Raw genomic sequence first — 17,240 nt, forward strand, 5'->3', positions numbered from 1 at the left:
GAGCGATATTTTAGAAAACATCGAATTATCGATAGGTACATATTATTTATGGCACGTTTCTACTCTGTGTACGTCTTCATGCTATTCAAAATCGGTGGACGCGAGTTAAAATTGTACGAGCGCAGAGAATTCTGGTCACTTTTAAATTGTGACGTGACAATTAAGGATTTGAGGCGCGTTTCCTGATACCCTTGTATAATTTTATCATTAAATTTGTAACGCAATACTAATACTAATACGTAATACTTTGCCTACTTAAAAGATAGACACATTTCTGTTGCAATCAGTACATATGTCGGAGTCGGCTGGGTCGGTTATCAACAACATAATAACAGCTGTATGGGAATTATCTGTCAAAAAATTAAGTTCTTAAGAAAAACTTATTGGTTTTTTAGTTTTAGTTTCACTATGCTCCTTGCAAGTATACATAATCTTATCAAAATCAGACTATTATATTATATTATATAGCCGCTATGGGAACAATCGATCGAAAATTAATTAAATAATGTATTGGTTATCAAAATATCTTATCAAAATCGAACTTTTAAATAGCTCGAGAGAAGAATCGGTAAGATATTTAGTTTTTGCATGAGGAAAAACATATACCATTTTCCAAAATATTTTTACTCAGCATTTATGAGCTTCACTAAGTTTTCATATATGCAAAGCCGTAAAGCAATCGTATTGCTATGCAATGACAGGAAGTTTTTACGAATTTACCTGTGGCACTATCGGTACAAGCGATATATGGGCGCTATTGAGCTTTCATCGATGGTCTTTTTATTGGCTTGTGGGCAATTTGTTAAGAGACATGAAAAAGGTAATTTAAATTTTCATAACCTGATTTTACTATGGAATTTTTTAATTTTACAATCTTCTTTAAATAAATGGCTGATCGGGTTGATTTGATTTTCAAGTTTTCTTTCCAATAATCAGATAATACGGCCTCGTAATAGTGGCTCCATGGATAAGATATGGACAACTTTGTATATTAAAAACTGTGAAATTAGTAAAATTAAATAGTTTAATAAAAAATTACCGCTTACCTTCGTTAATATATCAGCTGTTTGTAGTAATTATCGTTCATATTAAATTTTGAACCAATATCAATATATTTTGACGTACAACACCTGTCTGGTTACGCAGTTAAAACAACTGGAGCGACCTCGCAACTGATAAGAGCAGCATCTTAATTTTATCTTATAATACTCGCTCTGCAAAGCAAGTGCCTAAATTTCGCTCTTAAGAATTCATTTACATAGAGCTGCCGCTCTTCGCTGTTACGATCGTTTTATTGCCCTAGCTTTACTTATGCGAAGGCCTCAATGCTGCGCATCGAGTTAGTTAAGTTCGTTCGCTTCATGCATTTGGTACGCATCGGCCCCTTGCATTACTCAAAATTATAACTAATAATTGTCTCTTCGCTAAAATTGGCACGTACTAATTCGGGTTCGCTTGCCTATATACAAACTATTGTTCTTAAATAATAAGCACAGACCAATTCGGGTCTGCCTGCTTCTCGTAACTTTAAGAAATATAAAACAATTTTGAACACAAAAAATAAATAGTTAATTATTTCAATTTGTGAAAGCTATTGAAAAAGCAGTTTCTATGGAAATTTCGGTTCGGAGTGAAATTGCGAAACGTGTCTCAATATTGCCCTGCTCAACATTTCGCGACCAATCTGTGCTGCCCTCGCAGACAGTTAGAGCTAAGGCACCGCCAACACTACCGTCAATAAAGTTGCCTACGTTCAGTGATGGTTACACAGAATGGGCCGACTTTTATTATATTTTCACAACCGTCATAGAAAATCATCCTGATCTAGCAGATATCGAAAAGCTGCAGCATCTTCGATCGTGCCTGAAGGATACAGCGCTGGACGCGATTCGATCATTGGAAATAACAAACGATAATTATACCATAGCACTTAATTTATTGGAGAAAAGGTTTAATAATAGACGTTTGGTTTTTCAGGCACACATACTTGAGATATTGGGGTTCAAGAGGGTGGCAGGTGGATCGGCCGTGTCGCTAAGGCAGTTATCCGACCAATTCAACGCACATTTTCGCGCGTTAAAGGGCATGGGCAACTCCGAACAAATCGCTGGATGCATCATTGTGCAGATTATTTTACAAAAGCTGGACCCAATATCACAAGCCAAATGGGAAGAAAGGCTAGAGGATTCGTCGTTCGTTAATTTAATACCATCGTGGGAGCATATGGCTACGTTTCTGGAGCAGAGATGCCGAACAATGGAAACCGCAAATTTTGCTATGGTAAGCTATGCCCCTAGCCATCAGGTGGGAAAAACTAGAGCAATTAACACCAGTAGATCGTCATTTATCGCCACTAACCACGACGCCCCTGTCTGCGTCTTTTGTGAAAGCCCTGGTCATAGTATATATAATTGTTCTCGATTTGGAAATTTGACCCCTGCATTACGGCTTAGGGATGCAAAACGAGTTGCATTGTGCTTGAAGGCAAAACGAGTTGCACTGTGCTTGAATTGCCTAAAGAAAGGTCATCAATTGCGATCATGCAGCTCTGGATGCTGTCGGACCTGCGGGGCGAAACATCATTCTCTGCTGCATTTAAACAATTCCGTATCTCCGTATGGTCAGCTGACTGAGCCTGCAAATTCATCGCCGATAGCCCATGCCTCTTTCGCTAAGTCATCGCCATCTACCTCCACATCTCTTGTTGCCCAGTATTTCAGTAGTGATGTTGTCGTCTTGGCTACGGCTAAGATCTTTGTAAGAAATCGCTCCGGCACTTTGATACCTTGTCGTGCCCTTTTGGATTCTGGTTCTCAGCTTCACCTTATAAAGCCGCGCCTTGCTCAACAGCTTTCAGCTAAAGAAGCACAAGTCCTCAGCCATTGTCTCTGGTCTAGGAGATTCTCGTTTTGAAACAGAAGGAAACACGGTCACTATCACAATACAGTCTCAAGTCTCTGAATACTCAACATGCCTTACAGCTCTGGTAGCGCCTAACATAACTGATAGTCAACCGAGTTTTACTATCAACACGACGAATTGGAACATTCCCGATAACATAAAACTTGCAGATCCGTCTTTCTTTAAACCTCAACGCGTGGACTTGCTACTTGGAGCTAGCCTGTTTTTCGACCTTCTCAGCGTCGGCCAGATAAGGCTTCTCCCAGGACTACCGTGTCTTCAAAAAACACGGCTTGGTTGGGTAGTTTCTGGAGGCTGACCCCGCTTGAGTGGTTCTATGTTAATGGCAAAGTATACTGCGGGCAAACTTGAGTCAAGTTCTGAAGAACGTGCTGATGAATTGGTTCGAAGATTTTGGGAGATAGAATCCTGCTTGGAAAGTACACCTACCACTTCAAAGGAAGAAAACATCTGTGAAGAACATTTCGTAAAGACTCATATCAGATTGCCTAGTGGCCAATATTCAGTTCGTTTAAGCGAAGTTTGGAATGTCTGGGGACGTCATACCAACAAGCCTTTCGTCGGTTCCTGACCCTGGAACGCAAACTACAAAATCGTCCAGATCTGAAGATTCAATATTCAAACTTTCTAAAGGAATATTTGGATCTTGGTCATATGTCGCCTGTTGCTTCAGAGTCTATAGGACTTTGTCAATACTTTCTTCCTCATTACTGTGTCTTTAAAGAAGACAGTTCAACGACAAAATTGCGAGTCGTTTTCGACGGCTCAGCACCTACCTCGTTAGGTTATTCATTAAATGAACTATTGATGGCTGGACCTGTTATTCAAAGCTCGCTGTTTCATATCCTTCTTCGCTTTCGTAATTTGCCGATCGCAGGAGATGCAGGAGATATTGGAAAAATGTATCGCTGCGTACGCGTTTCAGCACCGGATGATTTTCGCCAATGCATTCTGTGGCGAGTCTCGCCAGAACAGGATATAAAGATTTTTAAGCTGGATACACACGGATTACATACGGAACAAAGCCAGCTTCATTCCTCTCTATCCGTGCTATGCATCAGCTGTCTATGGATGAGGAAACTAATTTTCCAATTGGATCTCGGATTTTGCGGCGTGACTTCTACGTTGATGACCTCATTTCAGGGGGTGATTCAATTCAAGAAGCAAAGGAACTTCTTAATCAGACGGCTGGAATCTTGGCAAGTGGGGGCTTCAAGTTGCGAAAGTGGTGCTCAAACAATTCTGCTGTACTGAAAGGGATACCCGTAGAGGACAGAGAATATTCCCTAAAGTTTGATGATGGTAGCGACATCACCAAAACTCTTGGACTCGCTTGGGACTCAGCGTCGGATCGATTGTTGTTTTCGTTTTCGTCCATTCAGCAGAGATCTAAACCATCAAAAAGGTCAATACTATCGACCATAGCTCGCTTGTATGACCCGCTTGGACTCATAGGGCCGATAATTGCCAAGGCTAAAATCTTTATCCGTCCCAATTAATCAAACTGCCTCAGCCCCGTCAGCTCCTGGCCGCAAAGGTAGACCTGCGCGCAATCTTGCCCAGATTGTTAAAAACAATCATTGTGCCTCGTTAGCTCCTCCAACTCCTGTATTACCTACAGCCCCATCAGCGCCTACTTTAACGGTAGTTGCCCCTCGTAGGCAAGTTTTTGTGTCTCGACTTTCGTCGGACACCACTTCTGAGTCATTGGCAGCCTATATTGCTAGAAAATCTTCTGCTAGCGTGTCAATAACTAAATTTAATTTCTCCACCCCTCGTGAAATATCATCATTCAAAATAAATGTTTCACATGATATGTTCCCAATCATTTGTGATCCCAAAGTTTGGCCACCACACATGATTGTTCATGAGTTCAAGCCTAAAAAGCGTAACCAGCCCTTCCAGTCCCTTCAATACAGGGTACCATTTCTGCCCAAAAAAACTAGCTTCATCTTCTGACCAAATCTTTATTCATTATCAGAATGTCAGAGGTCTCATTTCAAAGCTAAAAAATCTTTTTATTGCCAGCACTTCCTTCGATTCGGACATAATAGCATTTTCGGAAACATGGTTAAACTCAACCATATCTGATTTTGAGATATTACCCAATAACTTTATTTTGTTTAGAAATGATCGGCCGACTCGAGGTGGTGGGGTGTTAATTGCCGTTAAAGCCACTCTCCAGTCTGAACTATTTTGTTTTAGTACGCCTACTGACGCTGAGATTGTCTCAGTTAAGGTGTCTTTTCCTACACGGAATATCTATGTAACATGCTCTTATGTCCCACCTTCTTCTGATATTCAAGTTTATATGAATCATATTACTTGTATTAAAGAAGTTTCTTCACTCGTGCTGGATAATGACCTATTATTGGTGTTGGGTGATTTTAATTTGCCGAACATCTCTTGGTCATTATTCACTGCTGAAAATTATCTAGTGCCCTCAGCACAGCACGATTTTTTAGACTGCATGCTTGATCTTTCGTTGTTTCAAATCAATTCAATTTCTAATCATATGAATAGAACACTTGACCTTGTATTTGGTAACGACTACCTTATTTCTAATGTGTCTAGGTCCCCTCCTTTATCTCTTCCTGAGGATGTCTATCATCCAACTTTAGAGATTGCAATGCTAAATTGTAATCCTTTCATTTCGTGCTCATCAGCCAATATTGCTTTCGCAAAGGAAATTATTCTTTGCTGAATCAGCTTATTTATTCAACCGATTGGTCTTTCTTATATGACTCAGTTGATATGAATACAGCCATTAATTTTTTTTATATCACCCTAAGCTCACTCTTAGATGTGTGTATTCCTAAGTCAATTCCTTCGACTACTTTTTCAAAACCACCCTGGTTTACTCCCAGATTATCACATCTAAAAAATGTAAAATCTAAATATTTTAAAAAGTTTAAAAAGTCTGGTTCGTGTACAGACTTGGCTAAATATTCCATAGCCAAGTCGAACTTCTTTCTTCTTAATTCTCAATGCTATGAGAATTATCTAACTTGTTGTAAAAGGCAATTCGCCCGAAATCCGAGACAGTTTTATAATTTTGTAAACTTGAAGCGTAAATCTTCAAGTTTGCCATCTTCTTTTTCTCTTGGGATGGATAAAGCTAGCAATGACACTGATTCTGCTAACCACTTTGCTAATTTTTTCCAATCAACTTACTCTTCAGTCTGTCCTAATACTAATTCTTACCCTTATACTATTTCTTCTGCTAGTTCTATACCTCCCCCCATTATTTCACACTCCTCTCTCCTATTAGCTATAAACTCTTTAAAATCTTCTTACTCTCCTGGGCCGGACAATATTCCTAGTTGTCTACTCAAGGAGTGTAGTTCTTCCCTTTTTTATCCGTTGCTAAAGCTTTTTAATCTATCCCTTGAAACTTCTGTCTTTCCATCTCTTTGGAAAGAATCTTATATCATTCCTCTTCACAAGAAAGGTAGGAAGTCTGATATACAAAATTACAGGGGCATTGCAAAACTGTCCGCTATTCCTAAATTATTTGAAAAAAAAAATCACTTCGAATTTGCAGCATTTCTGCAAATCAGTTGTTTCCCCTGTTCAACATGGATTCGTAAAGAATCGGTCAACTACGACCAATCTGCTTGAGTTTACTTCCTTGGTAAATGATGCTTTCCTTTCGAAAATGCAAACTGATGTCATTTACACTGACTTCTGTGCACCATGACAATTTACTTTTTAAACTTGACCGAATAGGTTTTCCACTGTCGCTGTAACTTTGGATTAATTCTTATTTAAAAGGTAGGACCCAAAGAGTAATACTGAGGTTGACTACCTCTAAAAGGGTTCACGTTACTTCTGGTGCTCCTCAAGGTAGTCATCTTGAACCTTTACTCTTTACTCTTTTTATAAATGATCTTCCCTCTGTTATATCACATGCCCGTGTACTCATGTATGCGGACGATGTCAAACTTTTTTTTATCATACACTAACCCTACACTTCCACATCATTCTCGTCTACAAGACGATTTGAACGCTATGCAACTTTGGTGTTTTTGGTTGTTCAAACTGTATGTTTATGACATTTAATCGTACTATACCTTATCCTGTCAGTCATACTTTGCAACGTATACTAACAGTTAAGGATCTAGGCGTTATTTTTGATTCTAAACTCTGTTTCAATCTTCACATAGATACTATTGTTAATGAGGCAAAAGGTGTACTTGGATTCATTAAACGATGGTCTAAAGAGTTTAACGATCCTTTTATAACAAAACTTCTATACATCTCTGTTGTTCGCCCTATCCTTGAATACTGCTCTTGCATCTGGTCTCCACAGTATATCAACAGCCAGGATCGTATTGAATCTGTTCAGAAGCAATTTCTGCTTTTTGCCTTACGAGGTTTAAATTGGGACCCTAATCTTCCGTTGCCGTCCTACTACAGCAGACTGCTTCTTCTCAACCTTCCGTCGTTAATCAACCGTAGGACAATTCTCGGTGTTGTCCTTCTACATAAGTTGATTATTGGCGACATAGATTCTCCTTTTCTGCTATTCAATTCTTTGTTCCGGCTAGACCAACCAAAAATTATCGCCCCTTATTACTATCTACGTGCACAACAGATTACGCTATGCACAATTCTTTTCGCGTGCTATGTAATAATTATAATCGTTTGCATCACGTTTTCTCTACCGAACTGTCTCTACCCCTAATAAAATCGTTGCTTTCAGGATACCTTCGGGAAGTCGCTGACCATTCCCAGCTATGAGCAGGGGCATAGCTAGCCGGACAGGCTGAAAAATTTTCCACCACCGTGTCGGTGATTTCCCATTAATTTTCTCTTTGTCCTATCCACTTAACACTCTTTATCTAACTTACATTGCTTTACTTTATTAACAATTTTCTTACTTTCTTTTTTCCTATTTATTGTATTTTCTTTATTAATATAGCAAATTAAGATTATTTTTAATTTCACTTGAGATCACTTTTTTCCTACTTACAACCTTCTGCTTAGATGTAGGCTCTAATAGCGTCACTGACAAAATTAGCTGTGAAAAGGGGCACAGCTGGCCGGACTGGCAAATAAAACACCTCCATCGGTCGGTGATGCTATTTAGAAAATTGTATCCTTTAACTAGGCTTTTAGCATATAATTCTATTGTACAATCTTTTGAATAATGAGGAAGACACTCGTTTTGTCAACCATTAATAAATAAATAAATAAAATAAAAAAAAAAAAAAAAGATCTGGAAGGAGAAGCTTGAGTGGGACGAGAGCTTGCCATCATCACTGGCCTGTTGCCATGATCTTTGCTGCAGTTTTGAGAAGGCACAGTTTCTTCAATTTCCTCGCCTCGTGTCAAAACCTGCAGCAGAGTTAGAAGTTCACGGTTTCTGCGACGCCAGCATCGAAGCATATGGGGCCTGTGTCTACGTCCTTTCTCTACGAGCATCAGCCAGTTGTCAGCTGTTGTGTTCCAAATCGCGTGTAGCTCCTCTGAAAACAATCACAGTTCCAAAGCTAGAGCTCTGTGGTGCCGTCTTATTATCTAATCTCATGCGTGAGATATCTAAAATGAATCTGTTTGATGGAAAATTCTACTGTTGGTCGGATTCTTCTGTATGCCTTTCCTGGATAAGGACCGAGCCCTGCAAGCTCAATGTGTTTTTGGCTAATCGCGTCACAGCAGTTCAAGAGCTAACTAATGGCATGGAATGGCGTTACGTGCCTACTTCACTCAACCCGGCAGATATACTCTTGAGAGGAGCTACGCCCAGTGAATTAGATCAATCGTCACTGTGGTTCAACGGCCCAGAATTTCTAGTTAAAAACAAATTGGACTGGCCTGCTTCTTGCTTGTCAGAAAGGACAGAACTCGAACTTAAAAAAAGGGTCCTTATTGCGTCATCTCCCTTCGTTGATATAACTGTCACTTGTAAATACGTCAACTCAATTGATACAATGCAGCGTATATTCGGAAATATTTATAAATTCATACACAGAAGCAGGCATCCTGGACTAACAGTGTCTGATATACAACATGGGACCCAACTCTTCCTAAGGCTCGTCCAGAGAGCACACCTGTGGAAAGAGATCAAATCATTGCAATCGAGAAGAGTTGTTAAACCGTCCAGTTGTATCGCATCACTTAACCCTTTTTTGGATGATTTCGGAATTCTTAGAGTTGATGGGCGCTTGAAAAACTCTTCGCTGGATTTCGACGCTCGCCATCCAATAATTCTCCCGTGTCACCACCCCATCACAAACTCGGTCATCACACGGTCTCACAATCGGGACTTACACGCTGGTCCACGGGCACTTCTTGCTCATATTCGGTTGCAGTATTGGCCGATTGGTGGAAGGAAGACCGTATCCAAGGTGGTTGGAAAATGTGTGAGATGCTTTCGTGCCAAGCCTCGATTAATAGAGCATATAATGGGTGATCTGCCCAAAGAACGTTTGACTGCTGGTCGAGCCTTTGAAGTCTCTGATGTTGACTATTGTGGACTATTTTTCTATAAGCCAGACGTACGAAATAAAGCTCCAGTCAAATGTTACATGGCAGTCTTCGTCTGCTTCGCGACTAAAGCGGTTCACCTGGAACTGGTCAAGGATCTGTCGACAGCTTCTTTCTTGAATGCGCTTAAGAGGTTTATATCGACTCGAGGCAGGCCATCTCAGATATGGTCGGATAACGCTACCAACTTTGTCGGCGCCAAAAACGAGCTTCTGTATCTCAAGCGTCTATTTACAACTCGTAATCATATTGAGTCAGTGCATAATTTTTGCATAGCTGATTCCATTGATTGGAAATTTATACCTCCTCGATCACCGCATTTTGGCGGCCTTTGGGAAGCAGCAGTGAAGACAGCGAAACATCATTTTTATCGTGCTGTTGGATCTTGTGTTCTCAACTACGAAGAGTTTCGCACCCTAGTCTGCCACATAGCATCGATAATTAATTCCAGGCCATTGTTTCCTCTTTCAGAAGATCCAGCAGATCTAGATGTGCTCACTCCAGCTCATTTCTTGATTGGTGGACCCAGCTCATCGTTCTTTGAACGTGATGTGACGCACCTTCAATTCAATCGTCTGGATGGTTGGCAACGCGTAACGTACCTCCAACAACTGTTTTGGTCTCGCTGGCGTGAAGAATACTAAACACTGCTTCAGCAGCGCTCCAAATGGCGTGCTCCGAAACCAGGCCTATGCGTCAACGACATAGTCCTCGTAAAGGATGAAAATCTGCCGCCTCTAAGGTGGCCACTGGCGAGAATCACAGAGTTAATCGTGGGAAAGGATGGAGTCGCTCGAGTAGCCATTTTGCGCACCGCAACAGGAGAAACGAGAAGAGCTGCAAACAAGCTATGCCTATTGCCCATCAGGGAATCTGTTGAAAGCCCATGCCTTCCAACGGGGGGAGAATGTCTGGTTACGCAGCCAAAACAACTGGAGCGACCTCGCAACTGATAAGAGCAGCATCTTAATTTTATCTTATAATACTCGCTCTGCAAAGCAAGTGCCTAAATTTCGCTCTTAAGAATTCATTTACATAGAGCTGCCGCTCTTCGCTGTAACGATCGTTTTATTGCCCTAGCTTTACTTATGCGAAGGCCTCAATGCTGCGCATCGAGTTAGTTAAGTTCGTTCGCTTCATGCATTTGGTACGCATCGGCCCCTTGCATTACTCAAAATTATAACTAATATTGTTCTTAAATAATAAGCACAGACCAATTCGGGTCTGCCTGCTTCTCGTAACTTTAAGAAATATAAAACAATTTTGAACACAAAAAATAAATAGTTAATTATTTCAATTTGTGAAAGCTATTGAAAAAGCTCAATAGCGCAACAACACCATTTAAAAATGTTTAATATAGGCTTGAATATTTGTGTTAACGAATCCACAGCTTGCGCATAATATAATTTCACCAGATTCCAATCCGTCAAGTTCGTCCGCATTAACAAATAGTATCTAAAGATCACGAGTGCTTTGGATTTCTTCCCATTTTTACAAAACCACACAATACGAGCTGTCGCGTGCCAAACGAAGGTGGAGCTGCAATTTGAACACTGCAAGGTTTACGCCTGGGCCTGGGCCCCGGCCATGTTACTCCGATGTTACTAGAGACAGCGTAATGCAAAATGTGCTAGTGCAAGTGTTTTATTCTAAACGGATTACATAGGTTAGAAATTGGATATATATTCCCTCAGAATCTTACCGCAGTCTTTTCTCCTACGGCCTTCGAACTCACGACAATAATGAGCTTAACATTGAAGTAATGGCGGCAACAAGCCAAATACAGTGTGCCCGTACATTCAGAGGGCAAAAATACATACTTTCAGAATATACTTAATACTAAACAATCGATAGCTTAATTCGTCCTGCAACATCCCCGCCCCCGTGAAGGCCCTGCTTTACTCACAGCCAGTATGGCTAGTTTAGCCACGGGACGAGTCATCAGTCGCACTCGGTTGTTGTCCGCCACGCGGACGCTGGCGAGTCGAGGCACTCCATCTGGTACATGTAGAGCTCCTCCACTATGCCCTTTCGCCACTTTCTGCGTGGCACGGTCGGGTCGCATATAAACACCATATCACCATGGCGTATCGGCTCAACGCCCGCACACCATTTCACGCGTCGCACAAGTGTAGGCAGGTACTCTAAGACCCACCGCTTCCAAAAACGGTCTCGTAACAGCCGCGCCAAGCGCCACTGCTTCCTCGTGACGCATCTCTCGTTCGGCTGCTCGTGGATAGCGGGCGTGTCAGGCAGATTGGCCAGTACATGCAGCTTTGGTGCCACTTCCTTTACTGTGTTGCGTAGCACTCTAAGGACACACTGCACCATCCTCTTCCAGGCTCCTCTTCAGCTGGGTTCGCTGGGCAGTTGAAGATACATTCAATGCCTCTAGAAGATAGCTCACCCTGAATCTTCTCCGGCTCGAATACATCTATTAGCTTTTTGGATTCTCTGTTGGCCCCAACAAAGTTCTTTCCGTTGTCACTGCGCAACCTCAGTACAGGTCCGCGACGGTAAAGAAAGTTCCTGATTACGATTATACAGGAATCAGTTGACAGGTCATATGCCAGCTCCAAATGTATGGCCCTTGTTGTCAGACACGTTAACAAGGCGACCCATTACTTTTCCTTTCGACGTCCGATCGTCACAAGGAGTGGTCCAAAATAGTCCAGACCCGTAAACTTAAATGGCCATCCATTGGCCTCCAGTCTGTCCTCTGGCAAAGGACCCATTATAGGGGGCGCTGGCTGCGCTCTATATAGCTTGCACACACTACATCCAGATATTACTGTACGCAACACTCGACGCAGCTTTGTTATCCAAAATCTGGTCCTGATGTCACCAATCGTTGCACCCACGTTTTGATGCTTTTTTTCACATGGTAGTGATACACAATCAGTTCCGTCAGTGCGTGCCGGTGTGACAATATTATTGGCCTTCTCGCACTATGCGGTATACACAGTGCGGCATCGATCCTGCCATACGCACGCAAGACTCCATTGTCATCCAAGTATGGCGCCAGCCCTCTTATGTCGCTTCGATGACCGACTGATTCTTCATTGTATGAGGCTCGAACCTCGTCAGGGAACGCTTCGCATTGCGCTCGCCGTATCAGCAAGTTCTCAGCGTTCTCACACTCCGTCACGGTGAGGCCGAATCTCTCAAGCTCAGTCCTCTGTCCACGGCTCCAGCGCGTGAACTTTAAGACCCAAGCCGTCGTCCTCACCAGCCGACTGTAGCTAGAGAATCTCTGAAATGAAATGAAAAAGTTATTTGCTGCAACTAAGGCAAATTCACTCGGCATCTTTTCTTCATCTTCGTAGGATGAGTGTTCCGTGCCCGGTTCGGACTGCGGCCAGCTGCTTTTTGACTGCCGCAAAATGTTGGCCCGTCTAACCATGGGACCGTTGGCTGAGGTTCACGTGGCAATGCGGCCTCGTTGCGTCGTCTGCTGCATTTTCAGCAGTAGGTACCCATCTCCATTGGGAAACCTTTGTTGACTCCAAAATTTCGCCCACTTGATTTCCGACGAACTGCTTATATCGACGGTGGGTGCTGCCTATCCAACGCAGCACAGTCTTGGAGTCAGTCCAAAGTATAGCGTCACTGATCGCTATACTGTGCTCCCTTTTGACAGTGTCCATCAGCCTCGTTCCTAACACGGCTGCTTGCAATTCCAGTTATGGAATTGACATCGTCTTCATGGGGCACACTTCATCTTGGCACATACGAAGCATACTCGCACGTCGTTGTTGTCGTAGGTGACCCTCAAGTAAGTCACGGCTGCGAATGCTGACTGGCTAGCATCGACAAAAACGTGCAGCTGTATTGCCCGTACAGGTGTTGGGCCGAAGTAATGGCGCGAGCTCCGAAATCCTTCCACATTGTTCATATCCTGAAGCCATTTGCTAAAGGCCCGGGCGATCTCATCTGGTAAGGGTTCATTCCATTGCACATTTCGTCGCCAAATCTCACGCATTAGTAACTTTCCAGTTATCATGAGGCAGCTAAGAAATGTCAGAGGATCGAATGTTGACATGATCAAGCTCAAAAATTCTCTCTTTGTAGGAATTCGCTCTAAATTTAGCTTACATCGGGGTACTTTGTGGTACTTCATGTTGAATTTAAAATAGTCCGTGGCTGGGTGTTAACACATGCCTAGAATTTTTTCTTCAGCTTCGCCCCATCCGATGCTCCTTGCAGTCCCATGTTGGCCCAGCGCGTCAGCTACCGTTCAAACCCAGCATTTGCATGTATTTCTCTTATTCTTGTTGATATGGTGATGGCTTCGCCTTCACTATCAAAACTATCCACATAGTCGTCCACATAGTGGCATTCAAGAATAGCTTTAACCGCGCGAGGGTCTGAATCCTGAAACTGCAGGGCATTCAACGTCTTCACAAAGTGTGCGGTGCTTGGCGAGCAAGCTGCTCCAAACGTCATTACCCTCATCTCATAAACATCAGGCTCCCGGCGTTCATCGCCGTTTCGCCACAGGAATCGCTGGGCGCATCTATCCTGCGGTCGAATCAAAACTTGATGGAACATCTCTCGGATGTCTCCACAAATGCCAACGGCACCTTCCCGAAAATGGAAGCGAACAGCCGGCAGCGACTTATAGTACTGCGGCCCTTGGATAATGCCAAGATCAATATCACCAACTTTTGCTGTCGCGTCGAACACCAGTCTTATCTTACCGGGCTTATTTGGATTTTCAACTCCAAAGTGCGGAAGATACCAAAGTTTGTCGCTGTTGGCTAAAGCGACCTCATGCTGCTTCAATCGCCCACCATATCCTTTATGAACATAATCGTCCATAATTTTCATATAGGCTTGTTTAAACTGATCGTTACGCTTCATCTTTCTCTCAATGTTGACCAATCTTTTTCACCGTGGTGTCTTCGAGTATCCTCTGTGCTCGTGCATCGTCGCTGGCTGCGACTGGTGGCGTAAGCTTCACCCCGATATCAAAATAGTCGTTTACCATCTTTTGGATTGCATCCTCCTGCGAAACTGCTAGGAGGCATGACTTTGATGACGTTGCCGTCGGGTGATCTCTTACCGGCCCAAAAACCACCCATCCAAGTTCGGTGGCTGCGGCATATGGTCCCTGTGGTGCAAATCTTTTTATTTGCATTGGCAGTCCAAGATGTGCATGGTCAAGTCCAATCAGAAGTTTTGGTACCGCCCCGCGATACGGTTTCATTGGAAGACGTGCACCGTTGCCCCACATTTGGATGTCACGTTGATGCAGGCTTTGCATTGGTAAGCTCAGGTTGGACACGGCGTTCACATTTCGCAACACACGCCGTTTGCGCTTGTCCGCTCCACCCACTTCCATGCTTACCACTGTGGTCGGCTCCCTGGTTGCTCTTCCACCAAACCACTGTATATTTAGTTGCCTGCGTTCCCCTTTGATATCTAGATCGCGCAGTAGCTCGTCGTCGATCATCGTTACAGACGAGCCCTCGTCGAGGAGCGCGTACGTATCGATCCGCTTATTGGCCCCGTGCAATGTCACTGGCAATATGCGGAATAGAAGGCGTTTTCCATCCGAATCGACACAAATTAAGTTCCTTTGTTGCGTCGATTGAGCGTCCGCTGGCTGCGGTGCCCTTGTGTGAGGATCCGCTGGCTGCGGCATCCGTCCAGTATTCATCACTCTATCACCTGCTGGCTGCGGTACATTGTCACTCATGGCATCATAATCATGTAAGATAATGTCTCTTTCGGCATCCATTAACTTGGCATTCGTTGGCCCTATTGCAGACTCTTGCCATGTGTCCAACTCGTAAACACGAAAAACAATGCCGGTGCCTTTTTACGACTGTCCACCTCTTTAGCGGAGAGGCTAAGTTAAACTCATTGCAGTCCCTAACTGCGTGTTGTTCATTACAGATTGGACACTATTTGGTGCGACCTCGGTGACGCCCTTCATTATTCTGGTCAATGCTGGCATGCAGCACTCTACGCCTTTGCTCCTTACTATCGACGTCCACAATCGTACATACCACATTGGCGTAGTCCGATAACCACGCGCTAAAATGTACGACTGTTGGGAAAGGCCTAATCATAGCTGCGTGTCTGGCCCATTCCACCCTCTTGCTTGGTGGTAGTTTAGCGACCAAATCCTCCATCATTGTAGGATTAGCTGTTTTGGGCGGCCGTATCTAAAACGTAATTGTTCTATTACGTTGTTCACATTCCTGGGATGTATGAGCAACGACTTCCAGAGTCTCCTGTGCCGGAGTGTAGCTAAGCGTTGGCTGTGCAATGCCTGCAAAGCAATGTGGCGTCGAGCGGCTTGACGTTGTAGAGCAGTTATCCATAACTGTAGCCCGTTATACCATTTGCAACTGTGTTCCCAAACTTCCACTCAATGACGTAGTCAGTGCCTCACTCAAAGATGGCGATCTGCCCCAAAAAGGTAGTCCACTCAAAATTGCAGTTTCACTCAAACTTAGGCTTGAATTTGGGATTACACTCATAGTTGCAGTTTCACTCAAACTTCCACTCGACGAAGCTTCGATCAAAGCTCCGATCAAAGATTGCGGCAGGTTAGCTGTACCACTCACGCCAGCATTACTTAACTTAACGGGATCAGTAATTATACTCACATGTGCTTGACCAGTTTTTGACCTCTGCAACTCATGCTCTAGCGCCGCGACTCTCTTTATCAAGTCCATGACTTGCATACTTGAGAGTTGCGTGCTTGGGCTTGGCGCTCCTGTCAATGTGCTGGCTCGTGCACTCACTGCCGCGGCCAGAGTGCCGGCAGGTTGTACATTTGTGCCCACATTAACGGTGCTGGAGCTTTGTGGTGCGCTAACAGCGGGAACTTGCATTTGTGATACAGTGCTCACCATTCTACTTGTCCGCTTTGTCTGCCGTGGTAGCTATCTCCTGGCCATCGTTTAAGCGTGGGCTTTTCCTGGGTGACCGTTGTGTCATCCTACTCAGCTCGGAGATAGTTTCTGCTATATTTTACGGTGGCTGCGTACCAATGGTGACTCTATAACTGGGTGGAGGCCCTGCCTGTGCTGTGTCTATGTACACACACTGTAACACCAAAGTTACACCACGTCTTGTCTTCAGCGCAAGTCGCACTTACAATAAAAACTGCGAATAAAAGATCATGTCGCGTGCCAAACGAAGGTGGAGTTGCGATTTGAACACTGCAAGGTTTACGTCTGGGCCTGGCCATGGTACTCCGATGTGAATAGAGACAGCGTAATGCAAAACGTGCTAGTACCATTGTTTTATTCTAAACGGATTACATAGATTAGAACTTAGATATATATTCCCTCAGAATCTTACCGCAGTCTTTCCTCCTACGGCCCTCGAACTCACGACAATATTGATGAGCTTACCATTTAAGTAATACTAAACAATCGATAACTTAATTCGTCCCGAAACACGAGCCAATCAAGAAAGATATTTGTAGGGCATTCATTATATTTGTTATGCGATGGAAACGGCTGCATACTTTATTTTGTTGAAAATTAAGGCTTTTCGCTCTTCCCAAAAAATTATTCTAATAAATATGTAAATCTGTTTTCTTTTTTATAGATGTATGGCGGACTGAATTAAAATAGATTTTTTTTTTAGCGAAAGCTATTCTAAATCAGTTGACGGAACGACCCTTTTTGAGCCCTAATTTAGGTGTGTCAAATTAGCATCGGTGACTTTCTGTCGATTTTTGGAATTTGTAATCGCTCACTTTTCAACGCATTGTTGCGTTATTAAAATGAAATTATTTATTGTCCACATTCATTTGTTTTTTAATTACAGCTAATAATATGGGTAGACATAGGGGTTGAATA

General features: G+C 43.1%; 2 protein-coding genes across 3 annotated transcripts; one reads left to right on the forward strand and one right to left on the reverse strand.

Moving 5' to 3' along the window:
- Positions 1-81: 81 nt before the first annotated feature.
- On the forward strand, positions 82-8,024 carry LOC116652014 (uncharacterized). 2 transcript variants are annotated; one of them, XR_004305023.2, is made up of 4 exons: positions 82-568; positions 632-820; positions 918-2,280; positions 7,628-8,024. XR_004305023.2 is itself a non-coding variant. In XM_070211346.1 (4 exons), the coding sequence occupies exons 2-4, from the start codon at positions 637-639 to the stop codon at positions 7,679-7,681; spliced, it is 927 nt and encodes a 308-aa protein (XP_070067447.1). In that variant the 5' UTR covers positions 418-568; positions 632-636; the 3' UTR covers positions 7,682-8,019. The 2 variants fall into 2 exon arrangements, 1 of the variants encoding a protein (XP_070067447.1); XM_070211346.1 differs by having other exon boundaries at positions 418-568; positions 1,592-2,280; positions 7,628-8,019.
- Positions 8,025-11,049: 3,025 nt separating this feature from the next.
- On the reverse strand, positions 11,050-16,976 carry LOC116652015 (uncharacterized). Its single transcript, XM_032439659.2, has 2 exons — positions 16,735-16,976; positions 11,050-16,681 (listed from the first exon to the last, which is right to left on the reverse strand). The coding sequence occupies exon 2, from the start codon at positions 15,155-15,157 to the stop codon at positions 14,285-14,287; it is 873 nt and encodes a 290-aa protein (XP_032295550.1). The 5' UTR covers positions 15,158-16,681; positions 16,735-16,976; the 3' UTR covers positions 11,050-14,284.
- Positions 16,977-17,240: the final 264 nt, after the last annotated feature.

This window comes from Drosophila virilis, chromosome X (genome assembly GCF_030788295.1).
Source record: "Drosophila virilis strain 15010-1051.87 chromosome X, Dvir_AGI_RSII-ME, whole genome shotgun sequence".
NCBI classification, from domain to species: domain Eukaryota; kingdom Metazoa; phylum Arthropoda; class Insecta; order Diptera; family Drosophilidae; genus Drosophila; species Drosophila virilis.